Source organism: Ovis canadensis, chromosome 1 (assembly GCF_042477335.2).
Source record: "Ovis canadensis isolate MfBH-ARS-UI-01 breed Bighorn chromosome 1, ARS-UI_OviCan_v2, whole genome shotgun sequence".
Taxonomy (NCBI): Eukaryota; Metazoa; Chordata; class Mammalia; order Artiodactyla; family Bovidae; genus Ovis; species Ovis canadensis.
In genome coordinates, this window is record NC_091245.1 from 164,985,803 (window position 1) to 165,001,672 (window position 15,870).

The 15,870-nt window shown below is 38.0% G+C and overlaps 1 protein-coding gene across 1 annotated transcript in view; it reads left to right on the top strand.

Moving 5' to 3' along the window:
• The window catches only part of EPHA6 (EPH receptor A6), a 975,318-nt gene that overhangs the window by 678,696 nt on the left and 280,752 nt on the right, over positions 1-15,870 (top strand). The window contains exons 9-11 of the mRNA XM_069550620.1: positions 1,533-1,641; positions 3,531-3,601; positions 10,777-10,902. Coding sequence (XP_069406721.1) covers positions 1,533-1,641; positions 3,531-3,601; positions 10,777-10,902 — 306 coding nt within the window. The remainder of the gene's footprint in view (positions 1-1,532; positions 1,642-3,530; positions 3,602-10,776; positions 10,903-15,870) is intronic.

Here is a 15,870-nt window from a genome sequence, read left to right on the forward strand (position 1 = left end):
TCTTTACCAATAGCACCAACCTGGGAAACCCCCTACTCTGCTGATTCATCACCAAAGGCTGTTTATTCTCTTCCAGAGCACCTTGCAGTATCTCTTTTGTAACAATTCTTAGACTTGTAATTACTTGTTTGTTGTTTGTCTTCCCCACTGAACTATAAATCCAGGAGGACAGGGTCTATTGTTTACCACTATATCCCCAGTATGTCTCAGTGCCTGCCGTATAATAGGTGCTCAGTAATATAGAGTCTACTAGCACCTCTATGCTGTCAATCATTCTTAACCTTGGACTCGAATTTAAAAGCTTAATCTACTCAACTTGATTCAATGTAAAAGTCTATACTTCCAGTAGTCACTGCCTCCCAGGAAGCATTATCTCCAAGAATACAGAATTGGATTCTACTGATTAAAATAGTGTTAGATAGACTGACTTTACATACATATTGTTGCTACCTTCAGGGTAAATCTCTACATATTAAGTGAAAGTTGAGGACATGGATAATCCTGGGTTAATCTAACCTCTTTTATACCAGAATCATCTAATACATTCACATAAACAAACATTTATTGAGCTACTATCATGTATCAACCTCTGTAGGTCCACTACTAAGTCTTATATGACTTCTGCTCAACCAGCCCATGGTTCACTTACACCCTACTCACATGACTATCCAATCCTCTTAATTATAGGGTTTAATCAGTAACTGCCTACATTCTTGCCCCAGCTTCTGGTTACCCTGATGACTGATGAGCCAACCTGAAGCCAATTCCCCCTATAAACGGTTACCCCACCTCCACCCCCATTGTGAGGACCACTACTCTGTCCTGGCTGCTGTCTGCTATCTATGATGGGGTGTTGCTCCAGGACTTTCAGACTTGTAAGATTCCCTAAGTACTAAACTGTTGTTTCTTTCACTGGCTCCTGGCTTTCCTTTGTCTCTCAGGCGGGCAACTACAGGGTTTGCAAGCCTGTGAGTGTAGCCCAATAGTTGGCAAACGTGTTCAAGGAAATAGCAATTACATAAGCAAAATCCTTTAGCTCACCTGCTTATTTAATTATGCAAAATCTACTTAATCTTAAAATGAGGGGTACTAGGAACCCATCTGCTTTCTTAGTATTTTTGTAAAAAAAGGAAAGGGTTATGGGTAGATTAAGTTTCAATCTTCAGCCCTCATTTTGGATCTGCATCTTACATGTCAAATAAAGGGCAAATTTGGTGGGATTTTTTGGTATTCATTATTCAATTTTCAGTGTCCGACTCTTTATGACCCCATGCACTGTAGCCTACCAGGCTCTTCCGTCCATGGAATTTTCCAGGCAAGAGTACTGGAGTGGGTTGCCATTTCCTGCTCCAGAGGATCTTCCCAACCAAGGGTTCGAACCCGGGTCTCCTGCATTGCAGGCAGAAGCTTTACCATCTGAGCTACCAGGGAAGCCCTATTCATTGTTGTATTTTCAGGAATATTGTAAGTTGTAAAACATTTGGTAGTGAAAGGTTACCCAGGGAAATGTTAATACCTTATCTGTGTTTCAGCTTCTGACATGGCGGCGGAACAAGGGCAGATTCTTGTGATAGCCACCGCAGCCGTGGGAGGATTCACTCTTCTTGTCATTCTTACTCTCTTCTTCTTAATCACTGGCAGGTAACTGAATTATACCAGAATATTTCCAGGATTTGTGGAGAGCCATTCTTATACACTGTGTGTTCAAAGGCTTTTAAGCTTATAGAAATGTACCTGTGAGAAGAATAAGTCAGGGCAGGTTCCACTCTTGACAAGTGCACCTTTATGAGGCAACAGGTCCCTGAACCTGAAAGCAACTGAAGACCTGAGCAAAACACTTTGAAACAACGAATGATAGAATCTGGTTCAATAAGTGACTTCTGAGTTTTTCCTTTCCTGCAATCAAATTATATCATTAAATGGATTTTGCTTGGGAAAAAAGTAGTTCAACAGAGAAACTGAACAATTTATAAAAAAGTGCTTTTTAAACTTAATATTATAGAAAAAATTTTATCCATTGAATACTGAACATAGTGATATTAGAATTACATTAATTTGGTTGTATAATCAAGTTAAAACATTTTCCTGTGTAAGTGTAATATGGATGAGAATTTTACATGACAATAAATTTAATGTAGCAAAAGACCTAGATCTGAATCCCAACCAGCTGGTCAAAGTGCTTCTTCCACCTAAACCTTAGATTTATATTTTTACACAGTTTGTTCTGACAAATCATCACTCTTGCAGCTACTAGTGTCTCAGACTTCTTTTAAACAGCAGCATCACATTTATCATCAGTTTTAAAGAATGCTTCTAAATTCATAATGGAAGTTCACTGAAATTATATTTTATTTATAGTTATTCAATATGTAGCATAATTAGTTCAATTTTAAGTTATATTTTATGTATTTGTAGAATATGAGTTAAAGGCCTTATTGCCACAGAGTATTTCAGCAAATGATTTAAATGTACACGTAGAAAAGTATTTCATTAAAAGATCAGAAAATACTGCCTTGATACATAAATATGACAAACTAAAAGGAAGATCTTACAGTCATTGTAGACTAAATAAGATTGGCCTAGTAAACCTGAGAGATAGGCATGACTGTTATATTTATTTGAGATTCCTGAAACAGAATTTCAGTACCATTTAAAGAAAAAGATTTAATAATGACAAAAGTTGAAAGTTGAAAATAATTTAGTCCAGTTTCCATGTTTGCCAATTTATATGACATCAGAAACTTCCTTAACTTTCTATATTTAAAAAAAAGCTCAGTTACATAAGATAAAACATTGATTCTGAAGCATGACTTAAGCACTTTGCTAGGGAAGCATTCATTCACTGGAAATTATTCTATGAAAATTTTAAGATATTTGAATAAATATGCAATTTGTCATAGGATCTGAAGCCAAATTCACATTGAAAGATTGGATTGTACACCACAGGTGTATTTTGTTTAACCATTTGGAATTAGCAGTTTGATGAACTGTCAGATAATATGGATGTTGATGAATTTTTCATGTTAAAGAAGTCATAGGAGATAAGTTCCTGACTCCATTCTTCAGGACATGATTTTTCTGAGAGAGAAAACAGAACACACTTTTACCACTTCCAATTAAAAAAAAAAAAAAGAAACACGCTGTTCACCACTGAAACTGGAATACAGTTGTCTAAATTTCTGAGTTTTTGAATCAAGAATAATGTTTCCCTTGTGACTTTTAAAGCTATTCATCAACTATAGCTATTAGAGGCCATGTAAGGAAAGACATGATTGTCACTGCTTGTTATTAAATATTTTCTAGGCCTCCCATCATTTGGATCAATCAATCTACTTGAGAGTATTTTATTTTTCTCTGGAGCTAATATTGATATATTAAAAAGAAACTTCTATGGAGTATTTTCTGTAAAGATGTTCTTAAAAGCTATCTTTATGATAAGAATTTTTGCCTATGAATGAGGAATATTTTAATTGATGTTGGTTCTTATCCAGCATAATTCCTACATAAGACTCTGTTTACCTCTTATAAAGGTGTCAATGGTACATAAAGGCCAAAATGAAGTCAGAAGAGAAGAGAAGAAAGGACTTACAGAATGGGCATTGTAAGTAGTTCAGTGACTTTTTTCCATGGTTTTCAAGAGTTCATTTTAAACATGTATCCATGAGTTGAGAAAGCCAAAGAAATTCAGTTCCAGCCTTTCAGCATTGAGACTCTTCATCCGGTTTCTAGGTTTTCTAGTGAAAATTGCACCTGCTTCTCATTATATGATATTATCTTTTTCCTAATTCTGCTTGCTGGGAAACACAACTGAATATGCTAAAAATATAAGATGACTGATTATATCTAGTTATTTACCACTCACAATGGCTCCCAAACATTAGTTGGTTTTATTTAGTGGATCATTAGCTGTAGAAATAGTAAGGGATTCTTGTTGCTTCTTGTAGGCACTATCATTTAACATACAACAAATCAATTTAAAATTCATTAACACTAGAAAATCATCTCTTTAACTCTTAGAATATGTATGAAATCCTTGAGCTGACAACAAGGTTATATTCATTTGAAGGATCTCTTCTGAAGTAAGCTATAATTATCACTATAGTTGGTTTTATAATTGCCACCACCACCACCACCCCCCCACCAACGCCCACCTCCACCTCCAAATTGCAAACTACTTTGTCAAGGCAGTTTCTCTGTCGTGAGACACTGAATTGACAAGAAAGGGATGTTCTCTAATTAATCATAGTATAGAGATAACATGTGAAGCAAGTTGTTTAACTATTTAAACTCATCTTCTATTTCAAATTGAGCTAAAGTAATAAGGGACTTTTCAACCCATATTACCCTTCAGATAATGGAAAGGATTTAAGTGAGAAAATTATAAACTAGAGGGTTGCTTTAGGGCTCTTTCTAAGATTCACATGACTTCTCTGAGCAGGGTCTGAGGACCAGCTGCCATCAAAGTTTTCACCCTTACCCACCTATGTTCAGACTCAGAAAGTCCAGAGTAGGGCTAAGGGATAAGCATTTTTAACAAACTCTCCTATGTGTTTTCTTCACACAAAGAGTTTGAAGATCACTGCCCTGTCAGGGAAGGGAGAACTGAGACAGCTGATACCACTCATGGGGTGAGCCGAAAATAATGTAGACAGAGGCAGAAACCTGGATCTAGGCACTTAGTCCAGTGACTTAAACTGATAACCTCAAGATTCACTGCAGGACATTTACTGCTGAACTGCAGAAGAAAAAGTTTTTACCTGTTTTCCAACTGGTAGCTTAGTATAAACTGAACCAGATGGTCCCAGCAAGAAGCAATGAAAATAACCTGAGGAAGCCAGGAAGATAGAAGAAAGATAACAAATAGATGTTTAAGAAGACACAAATAAGTAGTAACAAGATATTCAAAATTGGAACTAAGTTTGGGTTTTTTGCTATACTACATATATTGTGTATATAAGAAAAAAAAAGTGATACTAACCAATCAGTTTATTCTGTAGATATACATATCACTTTAAATTATTAAATGGTTGAATTGTTAAAACTATGCATAAGTCAATAAATGGCATGTGTTATCTGTGCATAAAGTAATGTTATCAACATGACCGTATGGATCTAATCATCTAGTAGTAGCCACTGGATTTGAACTTAGTGTACTCAGTCTGAAATCACAACTCCTACTAAGTTACAAAAATATCAGTAAGAGTATGAACTAGAAGTACAAATTATCTGTTCTCATTTTCTCCAATCTAAAGTCAAATTCTTGAGTTTGAGAAGTCAAGAAAAGCATAGCATTTCAGAATCAGTCAAGTCTATCTAGAAATATGCTTTACTGGTACAATTTTGGGAAGTGCTGATCTTCTCATTGGTGCTATTCTAGTACCAGAAGTCAGGAGGCAAAAAGAAATGAAAGAACGGACATGGAAAAACTGATGAAGTGAATTACTGCTTTTCACCACCTTCCCTAAACTCGTTTTATCACCTTTTGTTTGCTTTTGAGTTTTTCTTGCAAGAACATGTTTCTAAGACCTGGACAATGCTTAACTCAGGGTGCTGTATGACTTTCAAAATCTAAGAAGCAAAAAAACCAAATATAATTTATATGCAATAAATATCAGTTCAGTTCAGTTCAGTCACTCAGTCGTATCTGACTCTTTGCAACCCCAGGAACTGCAGCACGCCAGGCCTCCCTGTCCATCACCAACTCACGGAGTCCACCCAAACCCATGTCCATCGAGTCGGTGATGCCATCCAACCATTTCATTCTCTGTTGTCCCCTTCTCCTCCTGCCTTCAATCTTTCCCAGCGTCAGGGTCTTTTCAAATGAATCAGCTCTTCACATCAGGTGGCCAAAGTATTGGAGTTTCAGCTTCACATCAGTCCTTCCAATGAACACCCAGGACTGATCTCCTTTGGGATGGACTGGTTGAATCTCCTTGCAATCCAATAAATATAGCACTGATTTTTTAACCCCTACTAATCTGTATTCAGTAAGGTTGACTGTGTGATCATTGCCTATAAGACCATAGCTAAGGAAATGTGTAAAGATGTACTCTAAGAAATGATCTCCTGTCCTCTAGGAACTAACTATCTAAAGTGGAAAGCAGAAACTAGTGGGCAAAGCAGAGAAATATCTACTGGAGTCTGTGACTTCACATAGAAGTTGCAAATTAATATCTAACCAGACATCCAAGTTCTCCAGCCACCTCTATCTATCTTCCTAACTGCCCATGGATTATGAATATCCTCACCCCCACCATAGAAAGAGGAGTACCTATTCAGTCAGTGACTGGATTTGGGCCTTGGATTCTTATCCCTTCCTCCAGGATGGAAAGTGGATCCTTTCCAGGAAAATGTGCAATTTGGCCATAGAAGCAACTACCAGATCACAGGAGAGATCTATGATCCATAGTGTAGTGGTCCTCTCTGTTGCTGTGCCATGCAGTCTGTGCTTTATTGCCTAAGAGTTTCTGAAAGGGCAGAGGCCATTAGAATAGGACATGAGTTCAGGAAAACCTAGGGACAAAGAGGAAAAAAGTCCAGAAGGAATTGATAGTTTAGATCAGACTCTCAGTCATGTCTGACTCTTTGTGACCCCATGGACTGAAGCACACCAGGCTTCCCTGTCTATCACCACCCCCTGGAGCCTGCTCAAACTCATGTCCATTGAGTCGGTGATGCCATCCAACTATCTCATCCTCTGTTGTTCCCTTCTCCTCCTGCCTTCAGTCTTTCCCAGCATCAGGGTCTTTTCTAGTGAGTCAGTCCTTCGCATCAGGTGACCCAAGTACTGGAGCTTCAGCTTCAGCATCAGTCCTTCCAAGAATATTCAGGGCTGATTTCCTTTAGGATGGACTGGTTTGATCTCCTTGCAGTCCAAGGGACTCTCTAACACCACAGTTCCTTAGGAGGGACTCTAAGGGGCATGTTTGACTGGGGAGAAGGTTCATGCTTTGTTTCTCCCATGTCTTGAGCTACATTAAAAGTAAAATATATGCGTGCTAGTGGCTAAGTGCAGCACTTTCACAGCATCATCTTTTAGGATATGAAATAGCTTAACTGGAATTCTATCACCTCCACTAGCTTTGTTCCTAGTGATGCTTCCTAAGGCCTACTTGACTTCACATTCCAGGATGTCTGGCTCTACATGAGTGATCATACCATCCTGATTATCTGGGTCATGAAGATCTTTTTTATACAGTGCTTCTGTGTATTGTTGCCACCTCTTCTTAATATCTTCCGCTTCTGTTAAGTCCATACCATTTCTGTCCTTTATTTTTTTATTTTTATTTTTTTAGTTTTTTATTTTTTTAATTTTAAAATCTTTAATTCTTACATGTGTTCCCAAACATGAACCCCCCTCCCACCTCCCTCCCCATAACATCTCTGCGGGTCATCCCCATGCACCAGCCCCAAGCATGCTGTATCCTGCGTCAGACATAGACTGGCGATTCAATTCTTACATGATAGTATACATGTTAGAATGCCATTCTCCCAGCTCATCCCACCCTCTCCCTCTCCCTCTGAGTCCAAAAGTCTGTTATACACAGCTGTGTCTTTTTTCCTGTCTTGCATACAGGGTCGTCATTGCCATCTTTCTAAATTCCATATATATGTGTTAGTATACTGTATTGGTGTTTTTCTTTCTGGCTTACTTCACTCTGTATAATCGGCTCCAGTTTCATCCATCTCATCAGAACTGATTCAAATGAATTCTTTTTAACGGCTGAGTCCTTTATTGAGCCCATCTTCGCATGAAGTGTTCCCTTGGTATCTCTAATCTTCTTGAAGAGATTTCTGGTCTTTTACATTCTATTGTTTTCCTCTATTTTTTTGCTCTGATCACTGAGGAAAGCTTTCTTATCTCTCCTTGCTATTCTTTGGAACTCTGCATTCAAATGGGTATACCTTTCCTTTTCTCCTTTGCTTTTGGCTTCTTTTCTTTTCACAGCTATTTGTGGGCCTCCTCAGACAGCCATTTTGCATTTCTTTTTCTTGGGAATAGTCTTGCTTCCTATCTCCTGTACAATGTCACAAACCTCATCCATAGTTCATTAAGCACCCTGTTGATCAGATCTAGTCCCTTAAATTTATTTATCACTTCCACTGCATGGACTGGAAAAGGTCAGTTTTCATTCCAATCCCAAAGAAAAGCAATACGAAAGAATGCTCAAACTACCACACAGTTGTACTCATCTTACATGCTAGTAAAGTAATGCTCAAAATTCTCCAAGCCAGGCTCAGGAATACATGAACTGTGAACTTCCAGATGTTCAAGCTGGTTTTAGAAAAGGCAGAGGAACCAGAGATCAAATTTGCCAACAACCTCCGGATCATCAAAAAAGCAAGAGAGTTCCAGAAAAACATCTACTTCTGCTTTATTGACTATGCCAAAACCTTTGACTCTGTGGATCACAATAAACTGTGGAAAATTCTGAAAGAGATGGGAATACCAGACCACCTGACTTGCCTCTTGAGAAATCTGTATGCAGGTCAGGAAGCAACAGTTAGAACTGGACATGGAATAACAGACTGGTTCCAAATAGGAAGAGGAGTACGTCAAGGCTGTATATTGTCACCCTGCTTATTTAACTTCTATGCAGAGTACATCATGAGAAATGCTGGGCTGGAAGAAGCACAAGCTGGAATCAAGATTGCCAGGAGAAATGTCAATAACCTCAGATATGCAGATGACACCACCCTTATGGCAGAAAGTGAAGAGGAACTAAAAAGCCTCTTGATGAGAGTGAAAGAGGAGAGTGAAAAAGTTGGCTCAAAGCTCAACATTCAGAAAACGAAGATCATGGCATCGGTCCCATCACTTCATGGGAAATAGATGGGGAAACAGTGAAAACAGTGGCTGACTTTTTTTTTTTTTCTTTTCTGGTGGGGGGTGGGGGTGCGCTCCAAAATCACTGCAGATGGTGATTGCAGCCATGCAATTAAAAGACGCTTACTCCTTGGAAGGAAAGTTATGACCAACCTAGACAGCATATTAAAAAGCAGAGATGTTACTTTGCCAAAAAAGGTCCATCTAGTCAAGGCTATGGTTTTTCCAGTAGTCATGTATGGATGTGACAGTTGAACTATAAAGGAAGCTGAGTGCTAAAAGATTGATGCTTTTGAACTGTGGTGTTGGAGAAGACTCTTGAGAGTCCCTTGGACTGCAAGGAGATCCAACCATTCCATCCTAAAGGAGATCAGTCCTGGGTGTTCATTGGAAAGACTGATGTTTAAAGCTGAAACTCCATTACTTTGACCACCAAATGCGAAGAGCTGATGCATTTTAAAGACCCTGATGCTGGGAAAGATTGAAGACAGGAGGAGAAAGGGACAAAAGAGGATGAGATGGCTGGATGGCATCACCAACTCAATGGACATGAGTCTGAGTGAAGTCCGGGAGTTAGTGATGGATGGGGAGGCCCGGCGTACTGCACTCCATGGGGTTGTAAAGAGTCGGACAAGACTGAGCAACTGAACTGAACTGAGTGGCTAAGTGAGCCAATTAAACTTTTTACAGAAATATAATAAAAATGTTTCTTATGGAATTTGTCAGCTCACTCTCTTTGAAACCACCAGATCATTTTATATCAACAGTTATACAAATATAATTTTGATTCCAAGTAGTTAATGGGTGGCATGGGGAGGTGCAAAATTATAAAAGACAATAATTATAAAAGATAATTGAATTTATTAATAATAATGCCTAACAACTTGATTAAAAAATGGGCAGAGGAGCTTAATAGACATTTTTATAAAGAAGGCATACAGATGGGTATTTGACCCATGGAAAGATGTTCAACATCACTAATCATAAGGAAATAAAAATCAAACCCACAATGAGATATCACCTCATACATGTCAGAATATTTATTATCAAAAAGACAAGAATAAGTGTGGGCAAGGTATAGAGAAAAGGAAACTCTAATGTACTCTGGGCAGGAGGGTGAACTGGTACAGATACTATGGAAAACAGTATGGAGGTTCTTCAAAAAATTAAAAATAGAAGTATCATACAATCCAGCAATTCCAATTCTGGATATTTTTCTGAAGAAAACAAAACCACTAAATTGAAAAATGTGTGTGCTCTTGAGCTCAAAGCAGTATTATTTACAATAACTCTCATTTGGAAGCAGCCTAAGTGTCATCTTTATTCACCCATCCATAGGTGAGTGAATAAAGAAGATGTGATGTATATGTGTAATGTAATACTACTTGGCTATAAAGAAGAATAAAATCTTGCCTCTTGTGACAAAATGAATGGATGTAGAGCGTATTATATGAAGTAAAATAGAGCAGACAGAAAGACCATATGATTTCATTTATATGTGAAATCTAAAAAACAAAACAAATGGACTAGCATAACAAAACAGAAACAAACTCATAAATACAGAAAACAGACGGGTGATTGCCAGACAGGAGGAGAATGAGGGGATGAGTGAAATAAGTGAGGGGGATTAAGAGATACAAACTTCCAGTTATTAAATAAATCATGGTTATGTAATATACAGTACAGGCACAATAGTTCATACAATTTTAGTAGCTTCGTATGGTGGTAGATGATAGTTCAACTTATTGTTGTGATCATTTTATAATGTATAGAAATATTGTATCACTATATTATACACCTGAAACTAACATAATATTGTGAGTCATTTATACTTCAATTTAAAAAAAAGAATGACAACTTTAGTATGTCACTCCTCATTTTAACTATTCACAGGATGTGTGATTTGCTAGAATACTCTTAAACTAATTCAGTCTTTTATTCTGTTGCAGTACGCTTCCCAGGAATTAAAACTTACATAGATCCAGATACATATGAAGACCCATCCCTAGCAATCCATGAATTTGCAAAGGAGATTGATCCGTCAAGAATACGCATTGAGAGAGTCATTGGGGCAGGTAAATTTCAAGTCTACACTTTCGAAATTATGATTCCTTGATGGTTTTGTAACTGGTTTATCAACATAATATTTTAAATCTTAGCAGGTTTAGTCAGTGAAAAAAAATTTAATGCAAAGTAAAATTATCTTGTATATATGATGTTATTGTTTTAAAAAGTATTGCAGTTTCCCAAATTAAGTTTCCAAACAATGAGAAAATTCACAAACATTTTTAACATCCTGTTAGAGGAATTTATTTTGTAAATGCAACTTCAGGAGTTTTTTCATAGGTTATTGTACTTACTCCCCAGCATCTACAGACATATACTATAATTAGTATTCACAGTGATGACCTTGAGCTTCTGCAAGATTCAGAAGTCTTCTGAGACTCACTGAATATAAAATTTGGTTCAATATATTTTTATATCACTTTAATGCAAACTAATGATTGTCCCTATGTAGAATATTCAAATGCTCAGAACACTATATTATTCCGTTGTTCTAGATAAATACAAATTTATTTTGAATCAGTCCCGAAGAATTTCTTCTGTACAGTTGGGTTAGAGGCCAAGCCGATATAACAAAGAGACCTCAGAATAAAAACGTGTTCCTCTTTCAAGTCCTTGTCCAAAGGACAAGATGAATAATCCGTGCTGTCAGAGAAGCTGCCATTCAGAAGGTCTTGAAAGGACCAGAGTTCCTCCTACTTTTTGCTTTGCCTTCCCCTAGCATGTTTTCCTCCTCTGAATGGTAAAGGCTAATCACCAGCACAGCTACCTTCTGATCTCTGAGAAGGAAAGGGAAGGGGTTTTGGCTGTTTCACTTTGCCTTTAGGAAAATTAGCTTTGTCTTAAAAGTAATAACCTGGAAATAGCAAACAGGAATCAATAATCCAAATACAATCATGTGGATACACCTAAAAGCAAGAGAGTTTGGAAATATAATCTCTGACTGGGCAGCCATGCATGCAGCTAAAAGGAGGAGCAGAATGTGCTACTAAATAGAGAAAGACTGGATCCTGAAGGACGATGTCAGTCTCCTCTAGGTGCTAGGTATCTGTGTAATCCTTTAGAGAGAGCAGAGCATCCCATTCCAGCTAAGGCTTTCTTTATTTCAAAACTCTTCTTCACCAGGACTGGCTACATAATTTGCAGGGACCAGTGCAAACAACAAATGTAGTTATTGTTGTTCAGTTACTCAGTTGTGTTTGACTCTCTGCAACCCCATGGACTGCAGCACTCCGGGCTTCCTTGCCCTAACAAATGTAGAGTTCTTTGTTAAAAAGACTATTAAGAATTTCAAGACGGTGACAACAGAGCATTCAACAAACAGCAGGACCCTTCTAAACTCAAAGTTCTGGCTGACTACACCCAAGAAGCTGACTGTTGCCCAGATATACAGAGAGCTAGCACTGTATTGAGAACTCAGGAATATTTGAAGAGAGCCCTTTCTTATGTCATTTCACTCCCATTGCCTCATGGGTCATATCTCCTCCAAGGCCTGTTCTCACTCTGAAAGCTGACACAAGGGTCCTATACACTTAAATCTTAATGCTTTATAGCCATAGAGGCTGTCTTATCAGAAAGATTAAGAACCTGGAATGGAACCAGATTCTCTATTCTCTTCTGCCCAACATAAAGTGTATCGATAGGCATTAAAGGCATAATTGAAAAGAGTGACTGATTATACCCATTTAGTTTGGGAGTTCGTTTCCTTAAGACAGCAGAGAAATAGAAAAAAAAGGAGGTCGAGTGATTCCATTAAACCCTATATTTGGCTTTCTTCCTCTGGCCCCTGAGAAAAAGTCGTATGAGCTTTTATTTGGTATTATTCCATTCTCAAGGGGATTCAGGAGAATTATTTCTTATAAACTTTTGTGCATAGATTAAGCACCAATGTCTGAAATCATAATGTTGAGAGATAAGCATCAAGTATCTGAGGTGTAAACTGTCAACTGAAAAAAAAAAAGCACAATTTAGAAACTGTAAATTGAGTTCATTCATTGTCTTATTAAAAACTGTAGCCTGGAAGACAGCCTCTCAATAGCTCTGAGAAACTGTTATGAAAAAGTAAATGGGGATTTGACAAATGGGGTACCTACAACCAGACAAACATGTCCTATCTCCCTAGAAGGTAGCTGCCAGTCATGAGGCACAATTATCTTAGTTAATGGTTTTAGTGCTTTTCTAAGTTTGGGAAGATACAAGAATCCAGGTTCATAAAAAATTTCTCCAAAAAATTAACTCACTGAAGTCTTGTTCTGCCAGTTTTCCCAGAGCACAGAGTGCCTCATTCCTGATCTCTCCCCTGAAATCCTTTTAGGGTATATTAGAGGTCAGTGGCTGCAGTGGCTTATGACTCAATCCTCGTAGAGCCAGATGGCTAGTGCAGGTGACATTCTGTAGTTTGCAAAGCAGATACATTCAGTTTTTCTTTATTGTTTGGGTTTTAACCAAAATATAATTTTATCCTATAAAAATATGACAGATACTGCCAAAGCAAGCAATAACTATTAAAGAGACTATTTTAATGTCATGATCTCCCTAACCTGTCTGAACTCTACAAGTCACAATGGGATTCTTTCCATTTGGCAAAGAAAGAAGTATAGATATATAGAGTTAACATCAGTGTCTCTTATATTTATTCATCTTCAACTATTTCAACTTTCAAACAATAGGCCAAGTGATCTTTTACTGTCTATCTTCAGAAGAATCATAAAAATAAAAATGCTGTATGAGAAAAAGCTATTGTGTTATAACTTCCCTCTTTGTGCCCCTAGCCTGTACTACTCTACTGTTGGTTAACTTCATTAAGTCACATTCCTAAAACTCTATTTACTTGGGAAAGTCTAATGAATATGTGGGTACTTCCCACAGCAGCAGTATGGAAAAAGCCTGCAATGCAGGAGACCCCAGTTTGATTCCTGGGTCAGGAAGATCCACTGGAGAAGGGATAAGCTACCCACTCCAGTATTCTTGGGCTTCCCTAGTGGCTCAGCTGGTAAAGAATCTGCCTAATGTGGGAAACCTAGGTTCAATCCCTGGTTTGGGAAGATCCCCTGGAGAAGGAAAAGGCTACCCACTCCAGTATTCTGGCCTGAAGAATTCCATGGACTGTATAGAACATGGAGTTGCAAAGAGTTGGACACAACTGAGTGACTTTCATCATCATCATCAATCTAAGGAATTAATAGTTTTCTAACATTCATGACATTGTAAGGGAGGAAAAGTTTTCCTCCATCCTTCTAGGGTCTTTGGCTGGTCTGTTAACCAGATTGGCGTAAGATGGGTTAATAGGAGAAAACAAATCTAATTGTGTACTACAAAAACCCCACAGAGGATAACGAGAGGCTCCCCCTGACAGGCAGGCAACTGAAGCTTGTATGCCATTTTGAGCTGAGAAGAAGAGGGTGGGGTCTGGGGTTTCAAAGGAAGGAAGACTATTCATAGAGGATAGAAAGAGCAGACTTTCAGTAAGCAAACATTTGCCAAGCCTTACAGAGATGATGGGTTACAGAAGAATTTGATCTCTAGGCCCTGCCCCCACTCCCCTGCAAGTTTAGGCAACTAACCCTTAGTCTTTGTAGTTAACTTTGTGTTAGCTCTCTTCTGGACCAGGCCCTCCATCTAAGTGGGCTGAGACAGTTAAGGGAATGGTATAAGGATCTCCTTCAGTCTGTTGGGCCTTGATTATCCTCAGTTCAAAATACTCCATGTTGCCAGAGTGGCACATACTGGGATGACCTGCCCTGAACCTCAGGAATGTAATTGCACAACTTGTTACTTGCCCAATGTTTTACTGTAAATACTTTCCTCTGGTTGTTTCATATTCTTTATTTTTCCCCCACCTATTTGTTTCTTCTCAGATTCCATTTCCTCCTCATCTGTGTGCATTAGGTATCCCTATTCCCATTGGAAGAGTAAATTCAGTGACTGAAGGGGAAATGTAGATTCTGTAGAGAGGGGAGTGTTGTGGGGAGGATTGGAAAGAGAGGTGAGATATCAGATCTTGGCAACTGTCAGGTGAAAGATGTTAATATCAGATCCCATGAAGCCACTGAGAGTAGCAGTGAGAAGGATACCTAGATTCACAAGTCATTGCTGAGGAAGAATCTCCATGACCTGCATGTTTTTTGGCAAAGAAATAGTTAAGAATGCTTTGCAGGTTTCTAGTTGGGAGAAACTATGTATTATCATTAAAAATGAAAGTGAAGTTGCTCAGTCCTGTCCTACTCTTTGTGACCCCATGGAGTCTGCCAGGCTCCTCCATCCATGGGATTTCCCAGGCAAGAATACTGGAGCAGATTGTGATTTCCTTCTCCAGCAGATCTTCCTGACCCAGGGATCAAACCGGGGTCTCCCACATTGAAGGCAGACTCTTTACTGTCTGAACCACCAGGGAAGCCATGTATATCAAGTATTTCTTAAATGTGTTATTAAAAAGTGAACCCCAAAATAGTCACATTAAAATTTTAAAACAGAAAAGAGTGTGGAAAATAATACCACACCTAACCCATGACATTTCTTAACAAGTCTACTGGAAAATGTTTATTACATGACTAATATCTACTTATAAAAAGGCACTGTGCTAATTAGTTTATTCATATTAAGTCGCTGTGCTTATCAAAGACATATGTATTCACCCTGCCATTCACAACCTTTGTCCTGGGTTTTCAACTTTATAACCATTCAAATACTATGGGACAGATTTTAGAAAATTTAATTTATCCTATTTCTAGGCTATACATATTGCCTTATGCATATATTCTTAAAAAAATGTTTTTCCTGTCAGTGTAAATTTTACTATTTTTAAAAATACGTTTTCTAGAACACTTTTTTTTATATCACTATTATATTTAATAGTGGCAGCTTATCTTTGTTCATCAATACAGGCCTGAATTTCCATGAAAATGCACATTTCCATTTAAATGAAGTGAGGAGCTCTGTTGCAGAGGAGACTATCAAGATCATCTATCTCCCCTGACTTT